Source organism: Nerophis ophidion, linkage group LG04 (assembly GCF_033978795.1).
Source record: "Nerophis ophidion isolate RoL-2023_Sa linkage group LG04, RoL_Noph_v1.0, whole genome shotgun sequence".
NCBI classification, from domain to species: Eukaryota; Metazoa; Chordata; class Actinopteri; order Syngnathiformes; family Syngnathidae; genus Nerophis; species Nerophis ophidion.
Window position 1 is genome coordinate 82,246,982 of NC_084614.1, and position 23,444 is coordinate 82,270,425.

Here is a 23,444-nt window from a genome sequence, read left to right on the forward strand (position 1 = left end):
CAGACTCCCACAGACTGGTCACAGACTGGTCACAGACTGGTCACAGACTCCCACAGACTGGTCTGGTCACAGACTCCCACAGACTGGTCTGGTCACAGACCCCCACAGACTGGTCTGGTCACAGACCCCCACAGACTGGTCTGGTCACAGACCCCCACAGACTCCCACAGACTGGTCTGGTCACAGACTGGTCACAGACTGGTCACAGACTGGTCACAGACTCCCACAGACTTCCACAGACTCCTACAGACTCCCACAGACTGGTCACAGACTCCCACAGACTGGTCAGGTCAGCACACCCTAATGTCCACTGTCCCCTGGTCTGGTCCAGCTGGACGTTCTGTTCGGTAACCTGGGGGAGATGGTGGACTTCCAGCTGGAGTTCCTGCGGACCCTGGAGGACGGCATCAGACTGGTGCCAGACCTGGACCGCCTGGAGAGGGTGGAGCAGTTTAAGGTGCGGGGCCTCTCTATCTACCTAGTAGCACCTTGTATCCAACTAGTAGTGACGGGTTAGTTATCCAACTAGTAGTGATGGGTTAGTTATCCAACTAGTAGTGATGGGTTAGTTATCCAACTAGTAGTGATGGGTTAGTTATCCAACTAGTAGTGATGGGTTTGTTATCCAACTAGTAGTGACGGGTTAGTTATCCAACTAGTAGTGATGGGTTAGTTATCCAACTAGTAGTGACAGGTTGGTTATCCAACTAGTAGTAATGGGTTAGTTATCTAGTTATCCAACTAGTAGTGATGGGTTAGTTATCCAACTGGTAGTGATGGGTTATTTATCCAACTAGTAGTGATGAATTAGTTATCCAACTAGTAGTGATGGGTTATTTATCTAACTAGTAGTGATGGGTTATTTATCTAACTAGTAGTGATGGGTTAGTTATCCAACTAGTAGTGATGGGTTATTTATCCAACTAGTAGTGATGGTTTATCAAAGTTTTATTTATATAGGTTTTTTTTCTTCAAGAATCCATTTTAGGACTAAAAATCTGCAACTATTATTGATATTATTGACACTGTTGTTTTTTAAATTTATTTTAGGTAATTTTTTTTTTTTTGTATCGTATAAAAAAAAAAAATTTTCAAGATTCCCATCCGAATCACAATTTTTTAAATTATTCAGATTCTAAATTGAGTCACAATTTTGATAAATTGTTTTTATTTTTTTCAAGAGTCCATTTTTGAACAAAAGATTTGCAAACATTGTCATTATTGACACTGTTGTTGTTTTTTATTTTATTTGAGGATATTTGTTTTTTAGTATTGTATAATTATTATTTTTTAAAGATTCCCATCCGAATCACAATTTTTTTAATTATTGTGATTCCAAATTGAGTCACAATTTTGATTTACTTTTTTATAATTTTTTACAAGAATTTATTTTTGAACAAAAAATTTGAAAACATTGTTATTATTGACAATGTTGTTGTTTTTTTATTTAATTTAGGTTATTTGTTTTTTAGTATTGTATAACATTTTCTTTTTTTAAATGATTCCCATCCGAATCGCTATTTTTTTAATTATTCTGATTCTGAATTGATTCACAATTTTGATTTATTTTTTATTTTTTATTTTTTTCAAAAAAACATTTTTGAACTAAAAATGTGAAAACATTGTTATTGTTGACACTGTTGTTTTTTAAATTTATTTTAGGTTTGTTTTTTTTAATATTGTATAAAAACTTTTTTTTAAAAGGTTCCTATCCAAATCACAATTTTTTTAGTTAGTCTGATTCTAAATTGATTCACAATTTTGATAATTTTTTTACATTTTTTTCAAGAATCCATTTTTGAACTAAAAATCTGAAAACATTATTATTGACACATTTTTTGTATTTATTTTATTTATTTTTTATTTTATATTGTATAAAACACATTTTTTAAAAGATTCCTATCCAAATCACGATTTTTTGTTATTCTGATTTTAAATTGATTCACAATTTTGATTTATTTTTTTTAATTTTTTTTCAAAATTAATTTTTTAACTAAAAATTTGAAAAAATTGACACTGTTGTTTTTTTAAATTTATTTTAGGTTATTTGTTTTTTAGTATTATTTAAACATTTCTTTTAAAAAGATTCCCATCCGAATCAAAAATTTTTAATTCTTCTGATTCTAAATTGAGTCATAATTTGTATTTATTTTTTTTATTATTTTTTTCAAGAATCCATTTTTGAACAAAAAATTTGAAAACATTGTTATTATTGACACGGTTGTTTTTATTTTTTTATTTTAGGTTATTTGTTTTTTAGTATTTAAAAAAATTGTTTGTTTTACTTACTTCCGATTCTTAATTGATTTAAGATTTTAGGAATTAAAAAAAAATAGTTTTATTTAATCAGATATTATTATTGATATTATTATTATTATTACCGTTGGATTTTTCACATTAATCTTTTTTTTTTTTTTACCTTTTTTGATTATTCTTTTATGGATTAAAAAACTGAAATTATAATTGATATTATTATTATTACCGTTGCATTTTTTTTCGTGAAAAAAATATTTCACAATTTGAGATCCTCGAAAATTTTCTTTTTTTTTAGTATTAAAAAAAAAAGGGGGGGGGAAATGCGTTTGTTTTACTTACTTACTTTCAATTCTAAATTTAAGATTTTGAGAATTTAAAAAAATTTTGTTTTATTTTGTTGTTTTATGGATTAAAAATCTGAAATTATTATTATTATTATTATTATTAATTACCGTTGGATTTTTCACATTAATCTTTTTTTTTTTTTTACCTTTCTTGATTATTCTTTTATGGATTAAAAAACTGAAATTATAATTGATATTATTATTATTACCGTTGCATTTTTTTTCGTGAAAAAAATATTTCACAATTTGTAATCCTGGAAATTTTTCTTTTTTTTTATTATTTAAAAAAAGGGGGGAAAAATGCGTTTGTTTTACTTATTGTTTTACTCATTGTTTTACTTACTTTCGATTCTAAATTTAAGATTTTGAGAATTTAAAATATTGTTTTATTTTGTTCTTTTATAGATTAAAAATCTGAAATTATTATTGATACAATTAATATTATTACCGTTGCATTTTTCACATTGTTGTTTTTTTACCTTTCTTGAAAAAATAATTTTACATATAAATTGTGATTTGTATTTATTCCAATTCTAAATTAGTAATTTTCCAGGATGAAGTCACTGAGAACGCACCAGAGCTCTTCTAACCTGTTTTAAAACCTTTTAATACAAGCCACATACTGAATAATACATTAAGAGAGCCGTGTTAAAAGGAAGAATCCCAACATTCTTTGTCAATACAAGCGGTGAGTGTGCCACACGCTCACTGAGGCCTCAATTCCACATCACTACTAATTAGACTCTTTTAAAGTGGTTATTATTACACATGGAAATGGAGAGTTTATACATTTTTGTAGATTTCAAGGTTGTGTGAGGTGTTTTTCCCCCATTGCCACACCCACTGGGGGATTATTGCCACACCCACTGGGTGATTATTGCCACACCCACTGGGAGATTATTGCCACACCCACTGGGTGATTATTGCCACACCCACTGGGTGATTATTGCCACACCCACTGGGAGATTATTGCCACACCCACTGGGTGATTATTGCCACACCCACTGGGAGATTATTGCCACACCCACTGGGGGATTATTGCCACACCCACTGGGGGATTATTGCCACACCCACTGGGTGATTACGCAACAACAGCAAGTGGGTGAAGTTGCCATTTCTGCCCCACAGAAAGTTCTCTTCTCCCTGGGCGGATCTTTCCTTTACTACGCCGACCGCTTCAAGATCTACAGCGCCTTCTGTGCCAGTCACACCAAGGTCCCCAAAGTCCTGGCCAAAGGTGAGCACCCAAAACTTCTGTGCCAGTCACACCAAGGTCCCCAAAGTCCTGGCCAAAGGTGAGCACCCAAAACCTTGGTAAGGCCCAGCCAGGGACCCGTGCCGCTCACTTATGGACATAAATACTCACTTATGGACATAAATACTCACTTATGGACATAAATACTCACTTATGGACATAAATACTCACTTATGGACATAAATACTCACTTATGGACATAAATACTCACGTATGGACATAAATACTCACGTATGGACATAAATACTCACTTATGGACATAAATACTCACTTATGGACATAAATACTCACTTATGGACATAAATACTCACTTATGGACATAAATACTCACTTATGGACATAAATACTCACGTATGGACATAAATACTCACTTATGGACATAAATACTCACTTATGGACATAAATACTCACTTGTGGACATAAATACTCACTTATGGACATAAAATACTCACTTGTGGACATAAAATACTCACTTGTGGACATAAATACTCACTTATGGACATAAATACTCACTTATGGACATAAATACTCACTTATGGACATAAATACTCACTTATGGACATAAATACTCACTTATGGACATAAATACTCACTTATGGACATAAATACTCACTTATGGACATAAATACTCACGTATGGACATAAATACTCACGTATGGACATGAATACTCACGTATGGACATGAATACTCACTTATGGACATGAATACTCACTTATGGACATAAATACTCACGTATGGACATAAATACTCACTTATGGACATAAATACTCACTTATGGACATAAATACTCACTTATGGACATAAATACTCACTTATGGACATGAATACTCACTTATGGACATAAATACTCACTTATGGACATAAATACTCACTTATGGATATAAATACTCACTTATGGACATAAATACTCACTTATGGACATAAATACTCACTTATGGACATAAATACTCACTTATGGACATAAATACTCACTTATGGACATAAATACTCACTTATGGACATAAATACTCACGTATGGACATGAATACTCACTTATGGACATAAATGCCACTTTTTGGTACGTCTTAATATTGTTTTTTATTGCAACATTTAAAAATGACCTGCGATGAGCTGGCGACTTGTCCAGGGTGTATGCCGCCTTCTGCCCAATTGTAGCTGAGATAGGCACCAGCGATCCCAAAGGGAATAAGCGGTAGAAAATGGATGGATGGATGGATGGGCACTAGTTTGTTTATTTTACTAGTAGTAAAGGTTATTTACCCAATTAGTAGTGATGATTTATTAATAAAATAAATAAATAAACAAACCATCAGCACTAGATTGTTTATTTTACTAGTAGTAAAGGTTTATTTACCCAACTAGTAGTGATGATTTATTATCCAACTAATAGTGGTTTATTTACCCAACTAGTAGTGATGGTTTATTTACCAAACTAGTACTGATGGTTTATTTATCCAACTTGTAGTGGTGGTTAATTTATCCAACTAGTAGTGAGGGTTTATTTATCCAACTTGTAGTGGTGGTTAATTTATCCAACTAGTAGTGAGGGTTTATTTATCCAACTTGTAGTGGTGGTTTATTTATCCAACTAGTAGTGAGGGTTTAATTATCTGACTAGTAGTGATGTTTTTTTGACTAGTCGTAAAGGTTTGTTTCAACTAATAGTGGTTTATTTACCCAACTAGTTTATTTACCAAACTAGTACTGATGGTTTATTTACCCAACCAGTAGTGAAGGTTCAATAATCCAACTAGTAGTGATTGTTTATTTATCCAACTCATAGTGATAAGTTTATTCATCCAACTACTAGCGATGGTTTATTTACTTAACTAGTAGCGATTATTTAGTTATCTGAGTAGTAGTAGTGGTTTATTTATTTGGCTAGTAGTAAAGGTTTATTTACCCAACTAGTAGTGATGATTTATTATCCAACTAATAGTGGTTTATTTACCCAACTAGTAGTGATAGTTTATTACCCAACTAGTAGTAATGGTTTATTTACCAAACTATTAGTGATGGTTTGTTTACATAACTAGTAAATAAATGGGTTGTACTTGTATAGCGCTTTTCTACCTTCAAGGTACTCAAAGCGCTTTGACACTACTTCCACATTTACCCATTCACACACACATTCACACACTGATGGAGGGAGCTGCCATGCAAGGCGCTAACCAGCACCCATCAGGAGCAAGGGTGAAGTGTCTTGCTCAGGACACAACGGACGTGACGAGGTTGGTTCTAGGTGGGATTTGAACCAGTGACCCTCGGGTTGCGCACGGCCACTATCCCACTGCGCCACGCCGTCCCTAGTAGTGATGGATTAGTTATCCAACTAGTAATGATGTATTTGGTTATTACCTAACTAGTAGTGGTGGTTTATTCATCCAACTAGCATTGATGGTTTATTCATCCAACTAGTAGTGATGGTTTATTTACCCAACTAATAGTGGTTTATTAAACCAATTAGTAGTGATAGTTTATTACCCAACTAGAATTGATGGTTTATTTACCAAACTATCAGTGATTGTTTACCTAACTAGTAATGATGGTTTGTTTACTCAACTAGTAGTGATGGTTAAGTTATCCAACAATTAGGGATGTATATTACCTCACTAATAGTGGTGGTTTATTCATCCAACAAGTAGTGATGGTTTATTTACCAAAATAGTAGTATTGGTTTATTTACTTAACTAGTAGTGATGATTTTTTCATCCAACTTGTAGCATTTTTTTTATTTACCTGCCTAGTAGCAATGGTTTATTAACCCAACTAGTAGTGAAGGATTGGTTTTCTGACTAGTAGTGATGGTTTGTTTATTTTACTAGTAGTAAAGGTTTATTATGCAACTTATAGTGTTCTATTTACTCAACAAGTAGTGATAGTTTATTTACCCAACTAGTAGTAATGATTTATTATCCAACTTATAGTGGTCTATTTACCCAACAAGTAGTAATGGTTAATTTACCCAACTAGTAGCAAAGGTTTATTATCCAACTCAGAGTGGTTTATTTACTCAACTAGTAGTGAGAGTCAATGACTTTGCTGGTGTTAACATTGCAACTTGACCTATTACTATATTATATTGGGGGTGGTAGATGGGAAGTGGGCAGCAGTCACACCCCACTGGGGGTAGTAGATGGGAAGTGGGCAGCAGTCACACCCCACTGGGGGTAGTAGATGGCAAGTGGGCAGCAGTCACACCCCACTGGGGGTAGTAGATGGGAAGTGGGCAGCAGTCACACCCCACTGGGGGTAGTAGATGGGAAGTGGGCAGCAGTCACACCCCACTGGGGGTAGTAGATGGGAAGTGGGCAGCAGTCACACCCCACTGGGGGTAGTAGATGGGAAGTGGGCAGCAGTCACACCCCACTGGGGGTAGTAGATGGGAAGTGGGCAGCAGTCCCACCCCACTGGGGGTAGTAGATGGGAAGTGGGCAGCAGTCACACCCCACTGGGGGTAGTAGATGGGAAGTGGGCAGCAGTCACACCCCACTGGGCGTAGTAGACGGGAAGTGGGCAGCAGTCACACCCCACTGGGGGTAGTAGATGGGAAGTGGGCAGCAGTCACACCCCACTGGGGGTAGTAGATGGGAAGTGGGCAGCAGTCACACCCCACTGGGGGTAGTAGACGGGAAGTGGGCAGCAGTCACACCCCACTGGGGGTAGTAGATGGGAAGTGGGCAGCAGTCACACCCCACTGGGGGTAGTAGATGGGAAGTGGGCAGCAGTCCCACCCCACTGGGGGTAGTAGATGGGAAGTGGGCAGCAGTCACACCCCACTGGGGGTAGTAGATGGGAAGTGGGCAGCAGTCACACCCCACTGGGCGTAGTAGACGGGAAGTGGGCAGCAGTCACACCCCACTGGGGGTAGTAGATGGGAAGTGGGCAGCAGTCACACCCCACTGGGGGTAGTAGATGGGAAGTGGGCAGCAGTCACACCCCACTGGGGGTAGTAGATGGGAAGTGGGCAGCAGTCACACCCCACTGGGGGTAGTAGATGGGAAGTGGGCAGCAGTCACACCCCACTGGGGGTAGTAGATGGCAAGTGGGCAGCAGTCACACCCCACTGGGGGTAGTAGATGGGAAGTGGGCAGCAGTCACACCCCACTGGGGGTAGTAGATGGGAAGTGGGCAGCAGTCACACCCCACTGGGGGTAGTAGATGGGAAGTGGGCAGCAGTCACACCCCACTGGGGGTAGTAGATGGCAAGTGGGCAGCAGTCACACCCCACTGGGGGTAGTAGATGGGAAGTGGGCAGCAGTCACACCCCACTGGGGGTAGTAGATGGCGAGTGGGCAGCAGTCACACCCCACTGGGGGTAGTAGATGGCAAGTGGGCAGCAGTCACACCCCACTGGGGGTAGTAGATGGGAAGTGGGCAGCAGTCACACCCCACTGGGGGTAGTAGATGGGAAGTGGGCAGCAGTCACACCCCACTGGGGGTAGTAGATGGGAAGTGGGCAGCAGTCCCACCCCACTGGGGGTAGTAGATGGGAAGTGGGCAGCAGTCACACCCCACTGGGGGTAGTAGATGGGAAGTGGGCAGCAGTCACACCCCACTGGGCGTAGTAGACGGGAAGTGGGCAGCAGTCACACCCCACTGGGGGTAGTAGATGGGAAGTGGGCAGCAGTCACACCCCACTGGGGGTAGTAGATGGGAAGTGGGCAGCAGTCACACCCCACTGGGGGTAGTAGACGGGAAGTGGGCAGCAGTCACACCCCACTGGGGGTAGTAGATGGGAAGTGGGCGGCAGTCACACCCCACTGGGGGTAGTAGATGGGAAGTGGGCGGCAGTCACACCCCACTGGGGGTAGTAGATGGGAAGTGGGCAGCAGTCACACCCCACTGGGGGTAGTAGATGGCAAGTGGGCAGCAGTCCCACCCCACTGGTGGTAGTAGATGGGAAGTGGGCAGCAGTCACACCCCACTGGGGGTAGTAGATGGGAAGTGGGCAGCAGTCACACCCCACTGGGGGTAGTAGATGGCAAGTGGGCAGCAGTCACACCCCACTGGGGGTAGTAGATGGCAAGTGGGCAGCAGTCACACCCCACTGGGGGTAGTAGATGGGAAGTGGGCAGCAGTCACACCCCACTGGGGGTAGTAGATGGGAAGTGGGCAGCAGTCACACCCCACTGGGGGTAGTAGATGGCAAGTGGGCAGCAGTCACACCCCACTGGGGGTAGTAGATGGGAAGTGGGCAGCAGTCACACCCCACTGGGGGTAGTAGATGGGAAGTGGGCAGCAGTCACACCCCACTGGGGGTAGTAGATGGCAAGTGGGCAGCAGTCACACCCCACTGGGGGTAGTAGATGGGAAGTGGGCAGCAGTCACACCCCACTGGGGGTAGTAGATGGCAAGTGGGCAGCAGTCACACCCCACTGGGGGTAGTAGATGGGAAGTGGGCAGCAGTCACACCCCACTGGGGGTAGTAGATGGGAAGTGGGCAGCAGTCACACCCCACTGGGGGTAGTAGATGGGAAGTGGGCAGCAGTCACACCCCACTGGGGGTAGTAGATGGCAAGTGGGCAGCAGTCACACCCCACTGGGGGTAGTAGATGGGAAGTGGGCAGCAGTCACACCCCACTGGGGGTAGTAGATGGGAAGTGGGCAGCAGTCACACCCCACTGGGGGTAGTAGATGGCAAGTGGGCAGCAGTCACACCCCACTGGGGGTAGTAGATGGGAAGTGGGCAGCAGTCACACCCCACTGGGGGTAGTAGATGGGAAGTGGGCAGCAGTCACACCCCACTGGGGGTAGTAGATGGGAAGTGGGCAGCAGTCACACCCCACTGGGGGTAGTAGATGGGAAGTGGGCAGCAGTCACACCCCACTGGGGGTAGCAGATGGCAAGTGGGCAGCAGTCACACCCCACTGGGGGTAGCAGATGGGAAGTGGGCAGCAGTCACACCCCACTGGGGGTAGTAGATGGGAAGTGGGCAGCAGTCACACCCCACTGGGGGTAGTAGATGGGAAGTGGGCAGCAGTCACACCCCACTGGGGGTAGTAGATGGGAAGTGGGCAGCAGTCACACCCCACTGGGGGTAGTAGATGTGAAGTGGGCAGCAGTCACACCCCACTGGGGGTAGTAGATGGGAAGTGGGCAGCAGTCACACCCCACTGGGGGTAGTAGATGGGAAGTGGGCAGCAGTCACACCCCACTGGGGGTAGTAGATGGGAAGTGGGCAGCAGTCACACCCCACTGGGGGTAGTAGATGGGAAGTGGGCAGCAGTCACACCCCACTGGGGGTAGTAGATGGGAAGTGGGCAGCAGTCACACCCCACTGGGGGTAGTAGATGGGAAGTGGGCAGCAGTCACACCCCACTGGGGGTAGTAGATGGGAAGTGGGCAGCAGTCACACCCCACTGGGGTGACACGTGTCATGTGACCCCGGGACTATAAAGTGTCAAGTAACAAAGGTGTCTGCAGCGTTAAGTTCTTCCTCTCTGGATCTCTTCCAGCCAAAAGCGACCCGGACTTCAAGGCCTTCCTGGAGGAGAGGAACCCGCGGCGCCAGCACTCGTCCACGCTGGAGTCCTACCTGATCAAACCCATCCAGCGGGTCCTCAAGTACCCGCTCCTGCTCAGGGAGCTCTTCTCGCTCACGGACCCGGACAGCGACGAGCACTACCACCTGGACGGTGAGCCACACCCGATTAAAGATGGCCGACGAGCACCAGCGCTAACCTGGTGTTTGTTTCCGTGCTGGCAGTGGCCATGACGGCCATGAACAAAGTGGCCAGTCACATCAACGACATGCAGAAACTTCACGAGGAGTTCGGCGCCGTCTTCGACCAGCTCATCAACGAGCAGACCTCGCACAAAAAGGTAGGTCACGACTGCGGTGTTCGGTCACAACCCAACTACCCAAATTCTGATACTTGGGTGTGGTTAATAACCAAAGTCTATTTTTAATATGACATGTCACATTTGCAATGCAGTTCCATTCCAACACATTAGATGGCAGCACTGTACACTTATGTATGTTGTCTAACCAGGAAGTAGCTTTTTTTTGTCATGTTGTGCCCTACAAAGTGTTTGTACTGCATGTTTTGCACTTATCACACACCTGCTGATTGATCGTAACATTCATCTTAGTTGTATTTTGTTTTCATGACCAACATGTCGCCATGTAAAATTGCTAATGTTGTCTAACTCGGAAGAAGCTTTTTCCCACGAAGATAAATGTGTCATGTTGCGCCCTACAAAATGTTTACACTGCAAGTATTGTGCTGTAGCCGTTTGATCCTATTTTATCAAGTCTCATTTTGCAATTGCAAAAAGTAGCTTTTTTTTTTTTTTAATGTTGTGCCCTGCAAAGTGTTTGTACTGCAAACACTTTGACAAAAACAGACAAACTGTACTATACTTTGTACGCACCGACTGTTTGATCGTAACATTCATCTTAGTTGTATTTTCTCATGACCAAATTATCGCTAATGCTAGCAGCCTATAGGCTCAAGCACACCCCTCCCGTCCGCGACCCCAAAAGGGACAAGCGGTAGTAAATAGATGGATGTATGGATTATCTTATTTTATTATTATTAAGTACTAAGGGTCGTTTGCAATGCCGTTGCACTTCCAAGACATTAGATGGCAGCACTGTACACGCTACTTGTGTATGATGTCTAACTAGGAAGTAGCTTTTTTTGCAATGTTGCGCCCTACAAAGTGTTTGTATTGCAAGTACTATACTTATCACACCCCAGCTGTCTGGTCGTAACATTCATCTTAGTTGTATTTTGTCATGACCAACTTATCGCCATGTAAAATCGCTAATGTTGTCGAACTAGGAAGTAGCCCTTTTTTGCAATGTTGCGCCCTACAAAGTGTTTGTACTGCAAGTACTATACTTATCACACCCCAGCTGTCTGGTCGTAACATTCATCTGAGTTGTATTTTGTCATGACCAACTTATCGCCATGTAAAATCGCTAATGTTGTCAAACTAGGAAGTAGCCCTTTTTTGCAATGTTGCGCCCTACAAAGTGTTTGTACCGCAAGTACTATACTTATCACACACCAGCTGTCTGGTCGTAACATTCATCTTAGTGATGTTTTTTTTTCATGACCAACTTATCGCCGTGCAAATACGCTAATGTTGTCTAACTCGGAAGTGGCTTTTTTCCATGAAGATAAATGTGTCATGTCGCGCCCTACAAAGTGTGTACACTGCAAGTATTGCACTGCAGCTGTTTGATCCCTAACATTCGTTTTAGTTGTAGTTTTTGATTTTATATGACTTGAATACCCGGTAGTGCCGACATAATCGGGTGTGTGCCAGTAAAAGTACCCGGCCTTTGTGCTATCATGGTTGTGGTTTGTTTCCCGGCAGGTGGCAGAGCTGTCCATGGGAGACCTGCTGCTGCACTCCAGTGTGGTGTGGCTCAACCCGCCTGCCGCGCTGGCCAAGAGCAAGAAAGACCCGGACTTGGCGGCTTTTGGTGAGTAGAAACACCTTCTAGTACCTTCTAGCATGCTAACTTTTCCACCAAATTTTTGCCGCCTAACACCTCAGTGCTAACTTGGTACGTTACATATGTTAACTATTGACATGCTATCATGCTACCTCTGGCATGCTACATTTTTTAACCAATTTTGCCGCGGAACACCTCAATCCTAGCTTGGCATGCTATCATGCTACCTTTAGCATGCTAACTTTTTCCACCAATTTTACCGCCGTACACCTCAATCTTAACTTGGTACGTAAACTATGCTAACTGTTGGCATGCTATCATGCTACTTCTAACATGCTAACTTTTTAAACCAATTTTGCTGCGGAACGCCTCAGTACTAACTTGGGATGCTATCATGCTACCTTTAGCATGCTAACTTTTTAAACCAAATTTGCCACGGAACCCTTCATTCTTACTTGGGATGCTATCATGCTACTTCTAGCATGCTAACTTTTTTAACCAATTTTGCCATGGAACATATCAGTCCTAAGTTGGCATGCTATTATGCTACAGTTAGCATGCTAACTTTTTCCACCAATTTTACTGCCGTACACCTCAATCTTAACTTGGTACGTTAGATATGCTAACTGTTGGAATGCTATCATGCTACCTTCTAGCATGCAAACTTTTTTAATCAATTTTACCGCCGTGCACCTCAGTCTTAACTTGGCATGCTATCATGCTGCCTTCTAGCATGCTAACTTTTCCAACCAATTTTACCGCCGTACACCTCAATCTTAACTTGGTACGTAAACTATGCTAACTGTTGGAATGCTGTCATGCTACCTTCTAGCATGCTAACTTTTTTAATCAATTTTACCGCCGTGCACCTCAGTCTTAACTTGGCATGCTATCATGCTACCTTTAGCATGCTAACTTTTCCAACCAATTTTACCGCCGTACACCTCAGTCTTAACTTGGTATATTAAATATGCTAACTGTTGGCCTGCTATCATGCTACTTCTAACATGCAAACTTTTTTTAAACAATTTTTCCACGGTACATCTCAGTCCTAACTTGGCATGCTATCATGCTACCTTTAGCATGCTAACTTTTTCAACCAATTTTACTGCCGTACACCTCAGTCTTAACTTGGTACGTTACATATAATAACTTTTGACATGCTATCATGCTACATGCTACTTGTAACATGCTAACTTTTTTACCAATTTTGCCGCGGAACATATCAGTCCTAACTTGGCATGCTATCATGCTACCTTTTAGCATGCTAACTTTTTCAACCAATTTTACCGCCGTACACCTTAGTCTTAACTTGGTACGTTACGTAGGCTAACTGTTGGCGTGCTATCATGCTACCTCTAGCATGCTAACTCTTTTTTTTACACAATTTTTTCCTGCTGATATCATATCGGTACCGTATGAATGTCATGAGCAAGTATCATTTTCTCCCGCAGTCTTCAAAGCGGCGCTGGTGTTTGTGTACAAAGACTCCTCCAAGCACCGGAAGAGAGTGAGTAGCGCGGGTTTTGCCCCCTGCTGGCGTGTGCCGTGTACTGCATGTCGCTAACCACTCTTCTCCTCTCTCCTCCAGGGGGCGTCTCACCGAGCGTCGGTGAGCGACGACAAGGACCCCATCCGCTTCCGTCACATGATCGCCACCGACTCCCTGCAAGTCCGCGCCTTAGCAAGTATGCTGCATCACTGCCTTACATGCTAACATTATCATGCAAACAGTTAGCTTATGTAACGTACCAAGATACGTAACTCTAAAATGTACGGTGGCAAAATTGGCAAAAAAAAAAAGTTATCATGCTAACATTAGCATGCTAACAGTTAGCATATGTAACGTACCAAGTTACGTAACACTGAGATGTATGGCGGCAAAATTGGCACAAAAAACTTATCATGTTAGTGTTAGCATGCTAATATTAGCATGCTAACAGTTGATATATGTCAAGGAATGATCGGCCATTTTTTGTTTTTCTCGTTTGTTTGTTGCTACGTTGCAGACTCGGAAGACACGTCAGTGTGTGAGATCCTGCACACCCGGTCCGAGTCCGAGGGAAGACCTGAACGAGTTTTCCAGTTGTGCTGCAGGTGCTAACTTCATTTTGCCTTTTTACATTACTGTTAGCGTAGCATACTTAGCGACACTTATTTGATCAGTTTAGCGTAATGTAGCCTAGCTTAAACCAGCATAGCTTATGTTAGTGTTAGCCTAGCATTACTTAGTGGCGCTCATTTGACCAGTTTAGCATAATGTAGCCTAGCTTAAACTAGCATACCTTACGTTAGTGTTAGCATAGCATACTTACCGACACTTATTTGACCAGTTTAGCGTAATGTTGCCTAGCTTAAACTAGCATAGCTTATGTTAGTGTTAGCATAGCATTACTTAGTGACGCTTATTTGACCAGTTTAGCGCAATGTAGCATAGCTTACGTTAGTGTTAGCATAGCATCCTTAGTGGCGCTTATTTGACCAGTTTAGCGTAATGTAGCCTAGCTTAAACTAGCATATCTTACGTTAGTGTTAGCATAGCATCCTTAGTGGCGCTTATTTGACCAGTTTAGCGTAATTTAGCCTAGCTTAACGTAGCTTGGTGTCGCTACCTTATCTAAACGTAGCTTGGTGCAGCTAGCTTATCTTAACATAGCTCAGTGTAGCTAGCTTATTTTAACGTAGCTTACTGTAGCTAGCTCATCTAAACATAATTTAGCATCTTAAAGTATGTTACCACCATGTAGCTTAAGGTTGCTTATCTTAATTTAGCGCCTTGCTTATCTTAATTTAGCAGTAAGGTGGCAGAATGTTTTTTTTTATAAAAGTAAGCTACTGGGTCTTGGTATTGTTCACGTGTCTGATGGCCGAGGGGGAAAAAACTGTTCAGGTGGCGGGAAGGTGTGGGTCTGGATGGACCGTAGTCTCCTGCCTAAGGGGGGAGGGGAGAGTAGTTTGCTACCAGGGTGAGAAGAGTCAGTTGTGGTCCAACCCACACGTTTCCAGGTCCTGGAGGGGTGGGAGTGTGCAGCCAATCACCTTCTCAGCAGCAAGTACCATGCGCTGCTTGTCCCGGACTGCGGCGCCGGGGAACCACAAGGTGATGGCGAAGGTGAGGATGGACTCGATGACTGCTGAGTAGAACTGCACCAGCATCTCGGTCGGCACCTTCAATTTCTTCAACTGCCGCAGGAAGTACATTCTCTGCTGGACCTCAAGTCGGCTCCCACCTGGGTGATAGTGGTTCCCAAGAAACGGAAGGAGTCCACAATGGAGACGGGGGTGGGAGAGTCAATCAGGGTGAGGGGGGTTGGTGGGGCTTTGACTTTCCTGAAGTCCAAGATCATCTCCACTGTTTTCTGGGCGTTCAGCTCCAGGTTGTTGAAGCTGCACCAGGACGCCAGCCGGTCCACCTCTCTCCTGTAGGCAGACTTGCCACCATCCGAGATGAGCCCGAGAGTAGTGTCATCCGCAAACTTGAGCAGTTTTACCGACTGGTGACTGGAGGTGCAGCAGTTTGTGTACAGGGAGAAGAGCCTCGGGGTAAAGTACACAACCCTGAGGAGTGGGCAGTGTTCGTGGTACGACTGTCCGAGACAGTCTTACCCCAGCCGCGCTGTCTTCTGTCCGTCAGGAAGTCATTGATCCGACTGCAGAGGGAGTCGGGCACGCTGAGCTGGTAGAGCTTGTCTTGTAGCAGTCCAGGGAGGCTGGTGTTGAAGGCAGAGCTGAAGTCCACAAATAGGATCCTGGCGTAGGTTCCTGGGGAGTCCAGATGCTCCAGGATGAAGTGGAGGGCCAGGTTCACTGCATCATCAACAGACCTGTTGGCTCTGTAGGGGAACTGCAGTGGGTCCAGGAGGGGGGCGGTGATGTCTTTGAGGTGGGGCAGGACCAAGCGCCCAAAGGACTTCATGACCACAGACGTCAGCCTGTAGTCATTAAGTCCTGTGATCTGTGCTTTCTTGGGGACAAGGAGGAGGTCTTGAAGCTGGATGGCACTCGGCATAGCTCCAGAGAGGTCTTAAAAATGTCAGTGAAGACAGGAGCCAGCTGATCCGCAGAGTGTCTCAAGGTGGAGGGGGAGACACCATCCGGCCCAGGGGCCTTCCGCTTGTTCAGCTTCAAGAACTGCCGGCGTACATCCTTCTCTCGGATGGAGAGGGCCTTTGATGAAGTCCTGTGATGTTCTTGGAGTCCTTTAGGTCCTTTAATGAAGTACGAGCTGAAGGCCATTCATGACGACAGTAATGTGTGTTGAGGTCCTGAGCGAGAGTCCGGCCATTCAGGCCCTGGGGGGCTTTGGGCTTATAGTTCGTAAGGGCTCTTAATCGCCTCCACACGGCTGCAGTCATTGGAGCTGAACTGTTCCTGTAGACGGTTAGAGTACACAGATTTAGCTTTCTCCACTTCCCTGTTGAAGTGGTACTTGGCTTCTCCATAGGTCTTCCGGTCCCAGCTCCTTACTTCGCTTTTCTGTAGGTACTCCGGTCCCAGCTCCTTACTTCGCTTCTCTGTAGGTACTCCGGTCCCCGCTCCTTACTTCGCTTCTCTGTAGGTACTCTGGTCCTAGCTCCTTACTTCGCTTCTCAGTAGGTACTCCGGTCCCCGCTCCTTCTCTTCTCTGTAGGTACTACGGTCCCCGCTCCTTCTCTTCTCTGTAGGTACTACGGTCCCCGCTCCTTACTTGGTTTCTCTGTAGATACTCCCGTCCCAGCTCCTTACTTCGCTTCTCTGTAGATACTCTGGTCCCAGCTTCTCTGTAGATACTCCGGTCCCAGTTCCTTACTTCGCTTCTCTGTAGGTACTCCGGTCCCCGCTCCTTACTTCGCTGTAGGTAATGCGGTCCCCGCTCCTTACTTGGTTTCTCTGTAGATACTCCGTTCCCAGCTCCTTACTTCGCTTCTCTGTAGATATTCCGGTCCCAGTTCCTTACTTCGCTTCTCTGTAGATACTCCGGTCCCAGCTCCTTACTTCGCTTCTCTGTAGATATTCCGGTCCCAGTTCCTTACTTCGCTTCTCTGTAGATATTCCGGTCCCAGTTCCTTACTTCGCTTCTCTGTAGATACTCCGGTCCCAGCTCCTTACTTCGCTTCTCTGTAGATACTCCGGTCCCAGCTCCTTACTTCGCTTCTCTGTAGATATTCCGGTCCCAGTTCCTTACTTCGCTTCGACGTAAGTACTCCGGTCCTCGGTCCAATTGCCTCCCGGTCTGTGGTCTCCAAACATGCGCGCAGCTTCCCCACAGCCTCAGTGGTGTACTTCTTGAAGCGTTTAGCCAGTTCTATACAGAGTAATTTTCTCTAAATTTCTGCCAGCCTTGAGTCTCCCATTTCCCAGCGGTCTTAAATGCATCTGATCTCTTCCCCGCCAGTTCCCCAGAGAGCAAGAAGGAGCTGCTGAAGGCGGTGCACTGCGTCCTGAGGGAGAAACAACGCCGGCAGCTCCTGAAGAGCCAGTCTCTGCCTCCCAGCCAGCAGTACGTCCCCTTCGGGGGCAAGAGGCTCTGCGCCCTCAAGGGGGCTCGGCCCGCCATGAACAGAGCAGGTGACCACACACATGCTAACAGTACAACATGCTAACGTCGCATTTTAGCATCATGCTCGGTTAGCAACATTGGCATAGCTACATGCTAACATTACATTTGAGCAACATGCAAGGTTAGCAACATTCGCATAACTACATGCTAACATTACATTTTAGCATTATGCTAAGTTAGCAACATTAGCATATCTACATACTAACATTACATTTAAGCATCATGCTCAGTTAGCAGCATTAGCATAGCTACATGGTAACATTACATTTTAGCATCATGTTAAGTTAACATTAGCATAGCCACATGCTAATATTACATTTTAGCATAATGCTAGGTTAGCAACATTAGCATAGTTACATGCTAACATTACATTTTAGCATCACGCTGGGTTAGTATCATGCTAGGTTAGCAATATTAACATAGCTACATGCTAACATGCTAGGTTAGCAAACATTACATTTGAGCAACATGTTAATTTAGCAACATTAGCATAGCTACATGCTAACATTACATTTTAGCATCATGCTCAATTAGCAACATTAGCATAACTACATGTTAACATTACATTTTAGCATCATGCTAAGTTAGCAACATTAGCATTGCCACATGCTAACATTACATTCTAGCATCATGCTAAGTCAGCAACATAATCATAGCTACATGCTACCATTACATTTTAGCATTATGCTAAGTAAGCAACATTAGCATATCTCCATGCTAACATTATATTTAAGTCTCATGCTCAGTTAGCAGCATTAGCATAGCTACATGCTGACATTATATTTTAGCATCATGCTGAGTTAACATTAGCATAGCTACATGCTAACATTACATTTTAGCATCATGCTAGGTTAGCAACATTAGCATAGTTACATGCTAACATTACATTTTAGCATGCTGGGTTAGCATTATTGGCATAGCTACATGCTAACATGCTAGGTTAGCAAACATTACATTTGAGCAACATGTTAATTTAGCAACATTAGCATAGCTACATGCTAACATTACATTTTAGCATCATGCTCAATTAGCAACATTAGCATAACTACATGTTAACATTACATTTTAGCATCATGCTAAGTTAGCAACATTAGCATTGCCACATGCTAACATTACATTCTAACATCATGCTAAGTCAGCAACATTAGCATTGCCACATGCTAACATTACATTCTAGCATCATGCTAAGTCAGCAACATAATCATAGCTACATGCTACCATTACATTTTAGCATTATGCTAAGTAAGCAACATTAGCATATCTCCATGCTAACATTACATTTAAGTCTCATGCTCAGTTAGCAGCATTAGCATAGCTACATGCTGACATTATATTTTAGCATCATGCTGAGTTAACATTAGCATAGCTACATGCTAACATTACATTTTAGCATCATGCTAGGTTAGCAACATTAGCATAGTTACATGCTAACATTACATTTTAGCATGCTGGGTTAGCATTATTGGCATAGCTACATGCTAACATGCTAGGTTAGCAAACATTACATTTGAGCAGCACGCTAATTTAGCAACATTAGCATATCTCCATGCTAACATTACATTTTAGCATCAAAGCTCCATCGCCCACGTGCTGAACACTTGGCAGAGGTATTAGTTTCCAGACGTGTGGCGAAGCCTGGCAGAACTCGCCCTTGACGCAGGTGTGGCTTCCCCGCAGCGTCCGCTCCCACGCGCACGCTGCCCCGCAGGAAGTTGGTCCGCAAGCGCTTCACCATCGACACGGACCTGGCCTTCCAAGGCAACAACGCCGCCGACTGTGACTCCGCCCAGCAGACGTCCCAGCACGCCAGCGACACGGACCGCTGGGTGGAGGAGCAGCTGGACCTGGCTCGCTACGACCGGCGCGGCGCCAAGGTGAAGGAGACGGACATCCTCAGCGACGACGACGACTACTGCAAGTCCGTCCGGGCGCTGGCGCTCCGACCTCAGGACCTTCACCTGGACGCCCTGGAGATAGACGGCGGGGAGGGGCGGAGCCGGGACCCCGCCCTCCGACCTCAGGACCTTCACCTGGACGCCCAGGAGATAGACGGCGGGGAGGGGCGGAGCCGGGACCCCGACGGACGAGGGCAGACGGGAGGCGGGGTCCCGCAGGACGACGCCTCCGAGCGACTGACTCGCTGCGCCACGCCCACCCTGAAGGTGGCGCCACTCAAGCCTTGTGCGGCCGAGGGCGCCACCCAGGACCAGCACGTGGTGGTCTGGGTGCGCAGGGACGACATCTTCTGACTCTCTCTGTGTGTGTGTGTGTGTGTGTGTGTGTGTGTGTGTGTGTGTGTGTGCGTGTGTGTGTGTGTGTGTGTGTGTGTGTGTGTGTGTACAGCGCACATACTGGCCAGTTGATTAAGTACACCTCTGAGGCGCCACTCTGTCCCTCCCCGAGGACCACGGCGATGCGTTCAAGTTCGCCCAATTCATTCCGGACGATGCGTTCAAGTTCACCCCGTTCATTTGGGACGAGGCGTTCCAAGTTCCCATCGTTCATTTGGGACGATGCGGACGAGGCGTTCAAGTTCGCCCTGTTCATTTGGGACGATGCGTTCAAGTTCGCCCCGTTCATTTGGGACGATGCAAGTTCGCCCCGTTCATTCCGGATGATGCGTTCAACTTCGCCCCGTTCATTCCGGACGATGCGTTCAAGTTCGCCCTGTTCATTTGGGACGATGCAAGTTCGCCCCGTTCATTCCAGACGATGCGTTCAAGTTCGCCCCGTTCATTTGGGACGATGCAAGTTCGCCCCGTTCATTCCGGATGATGCGTTCAAGTTCGCCCCGTTCATTCCGGATGATGCGTTCAAGTTCGCCCCGTTCATTCCGGATGATGCGTTCAAGTTCGCCCCGTTCATTCGGGATGATGCAAGTTCGCCCCCTTCATTTGGGACGATGCGTTCGAGTTCGCCCCATTCATTTGGGACGATGCGTTCAAGTTCGCCCCGTTCATTCGGGACAAGGCGTTCAAGTTCGCCCCGTTCATTCCGGACGAGGCGTTCAAGTTCGCTCCGTTCATTCCGGACGATGTGGACGAGGCGTTAAAGTTCGCCCCGTTCATTTGGGACGATGTGGACGAGGCGTTCAAGTTCGCCCCGTTCATTTGGGACGATGCGTTCAATTTCGCCCCGTTCATTCCGGACGATGCGTTCAAGTTCGCCCCGTTCATTCTGGACGATGCGTTCAAGTTCGCTCCGTTCATTCGGGACGAGGCGTTCGGGTTCGCCCCGTTCATTCGGGACGAGGCGTTCGGGTTCGCACCGTTCATTCGGGACGAGGCGTTCGGGTTCGCACCGTTCATTTGGGACGATGCGTTCAAGTTCGCCCCGTTCATTTGGGACGATGCGTTCAAGTTCGCCCCGTTCATTTGGCACGATGCGTTCAAGTTCGCCCCGTTCATTTGGGACGAGGCGTTTGAGTTCGCCCCCTTCATTTGGGACGATGCGTTCAAGTTCGCCCCGTTCATTTGGGACGAGGCGTTTGAGTTTGCCCCCTTCATTTGGCACGATGCGTTCAAGTTCGCCCCGTTCATTTGGGACGATGCGTTTGAGTTCGCCCCCTTCATTTGGGACGATGCGTTCGAGTTCGCCCCCTTCATTTGGGACGATGCGTTCGAGTTCGCCCCATTCATTTGGGACAAAGCGTTCAAGTTCGCCCCGTTCACTTGGGACGATGCGTTCGGAGGCCCCATTCATTTGGGATGAGGCGTTCAAGTTCGCCCCCTTCATTTGGGACGATGCGTTCGAGTTCGCCCCGTTCATTTGGGACAAAGCGTTCAAGTTCGCCCCGTTCACTTGGGACGATGCGTTCAAGTTCACCCCGTTCACTTGGGACGACGCGTTCGGAGGCCCCATTCATTTGGCACGATGCGTTCAAGTTCACCCCGTTCATTTGGCACGATGCGTTCAAGTTTGCCCCGTTCATTTGGGACGATGCGTTCGAGTTCGCCCCATTTATTTGGGACGAGGCGTTCAAGTTCGCCCTGTTCATTTGGGACGATGCGGGAGGTCAAAAGGTCATCTTTAAGGATCGCTCGAGCTTTTTTGTTGGCTTGAGTGTCGGCGCCGTAAAGAAGTTGAAGGAAGTCTCATCATGGCCAACTTATTAGGAACACCCGCTCTTTTTCAACAATCATACTCATCGAAAAGGCTTTTTTAAAATTACACTCAACAAAATGTGTTTTTTTCAAGAATCATACCCGACTAAATGTATTTTTCAAATGATGTCATTTTCAAGAATCATACTCATCGAAAAGGCTTTTTTAAAAATTACACTCAACAATAATATTTTATATATCATGTTAATTGTTAATTAAAATGTTAATTTAAAGAATCATACCCGACTAAATGCATTTTTTCAAATGATGTCATTTTCAAGAATCATACTCAACAAAAAGGCTTTTTTTAAAAATTACACTCAACAAAATGTCTTTTATACATCATACCCGACCAAATGTTATTTCAAAGAATCATACCCAACTAAATGCATTTTTTCAAATCATTTTATTTTCAATACTCATACTCAACTAAAAGGCTTTTTTTTAAATTACACTTAACAAAATGTGTTTTATCATCATACCCGACCAAATATTTTAAAGAATCCTACCCGACTAAATGTCTTTTCTCAAATCAAATGTCATTTTCAAGAATCATACTCAACGAAAAGGCTTTTTTAAAATTACACTCAACAAAATGTCTTTTATACATCATACCCGACCAAATGTTATTTTCAAGAATCATACCCGACTAAATGCATTTTTTCAAATGTCATTTTCAATACTCATCCTCAACGAAAAGGCTTTTTTTTTTTAAATTACACTCGACAAATCGTTTTTTATGTATTTTAAATAATCATACCCGACCATATGTTATTATAAAGAATCATACGCGACTAAATGCATTTTTTCAAATCATGTTATTTTCAATACTCATACTCAACTAAAAGGCTTTTTAAAAAATTTACACTTAAAATGTTTTTTATCATCATACCCGACCAAATATTTTAAAGAATCATACCCAACTAAATGTCTTTTCTCAAATCAAATGTCATTTTCAAGAATCATACTCAACGAAAAGGCTTTTTTAAGAATTACACTCAACAAAATGTCTTCTATACTTCATACCCGACTAAATGTTATTTCAAAGAATCATACCCAACTAAATGCATTTTTTCGAATAATGTCATTTTCAATACTCAACAAAAAGGCTTTTTTTTTTTAAAATTACACTCGACAAATAGTTTTTTATATATCGGACCCGGCCAAATATTTTGAATAATCATACCCGACCAAATGTTATTTTAAAGAATCATAAATGTCTGCTATTTGGACTAAATGACTTATTTTAAACAGCCTTTTTGTGTCATACCCGACTGTTAGCTGACTAAAAAGGTGTAGAATCCAGCAAAACAGGAAATGTCCACAAAGCCCCTGAAGTCCATTTATTTTCCCGCCAAAACGTCACTATTTTTGTGACTTCCGGCTCACTTGAGCTAACACTTTTATTTTTCTCCATCCTTTTTAAAAGAAGCGACTTTTTTAAAAGCGGCCTTGTTTGATGTTTAAGCCACTTTTAACCCATTTTTCATTCCTAACAATGTTCCATCATTCATTATAATTATTTTAATAAAT

At 44.0% G+C, this 23,444-nt stretch overlaps 1 protein-coding gene across 7 annotated transcripts in view; it reads left to right on the top strand.

Moving 5' to 3' along the window:
• tiam1a (TIAM Rac1 associated GEF 1a) overlaps positions 1-23,018 on the top strand; it is a 234,798-nt gene extending 211,780 nt beyond the window's left edge. For 6 of the 7 annotated variants that reach the window (XM_061899333.1, XM_061899335.1, XM_061899334.1 and 3 more), the window contains 10 exons: positions 332-457; positions 3,729-3,837; positions 10,315-10,494; positions 10,566-10,681; positions 12,188-12,296; positions 13,724-13,779; positions 13,861-13,957; positions 14,279-14,366; positions 17,644-17,816; positions 19,486-23,018. In XM_061899333.1, the coding sequence (XP_061755317.1) occupies positions 332-457; positions 3,729-3,837; positions 10,315-10,494; positions 10,566-10,681; positions 12,188-12,296; positions 13,724-13,779; positions 13,861-13,957; positions 14,279-14,366; positions 17,644-17,816; positions 19,486-20,057 (1,626 nt within the window). In that variant the 3' untranslated portion in view covers positions 20,058-23,018. Of the gene's footprint in view, positions 1-331; positions 458-3,728; positions 3,838-10,314; positions 10,495-10,565; positions 10,682-12,187; positions 12,297-13,723; positions 13,780-13,860; positions 13,958-14,278; positions 14,367-17,643; positions 17,817-19,382 lie in introns of all 7 variants that reach the window. The other variant, XM_061899338.1, reaches the window with a different exon arrangement.
• Positions 23,019-23,444: the final 426 nt, after the last annotated feature.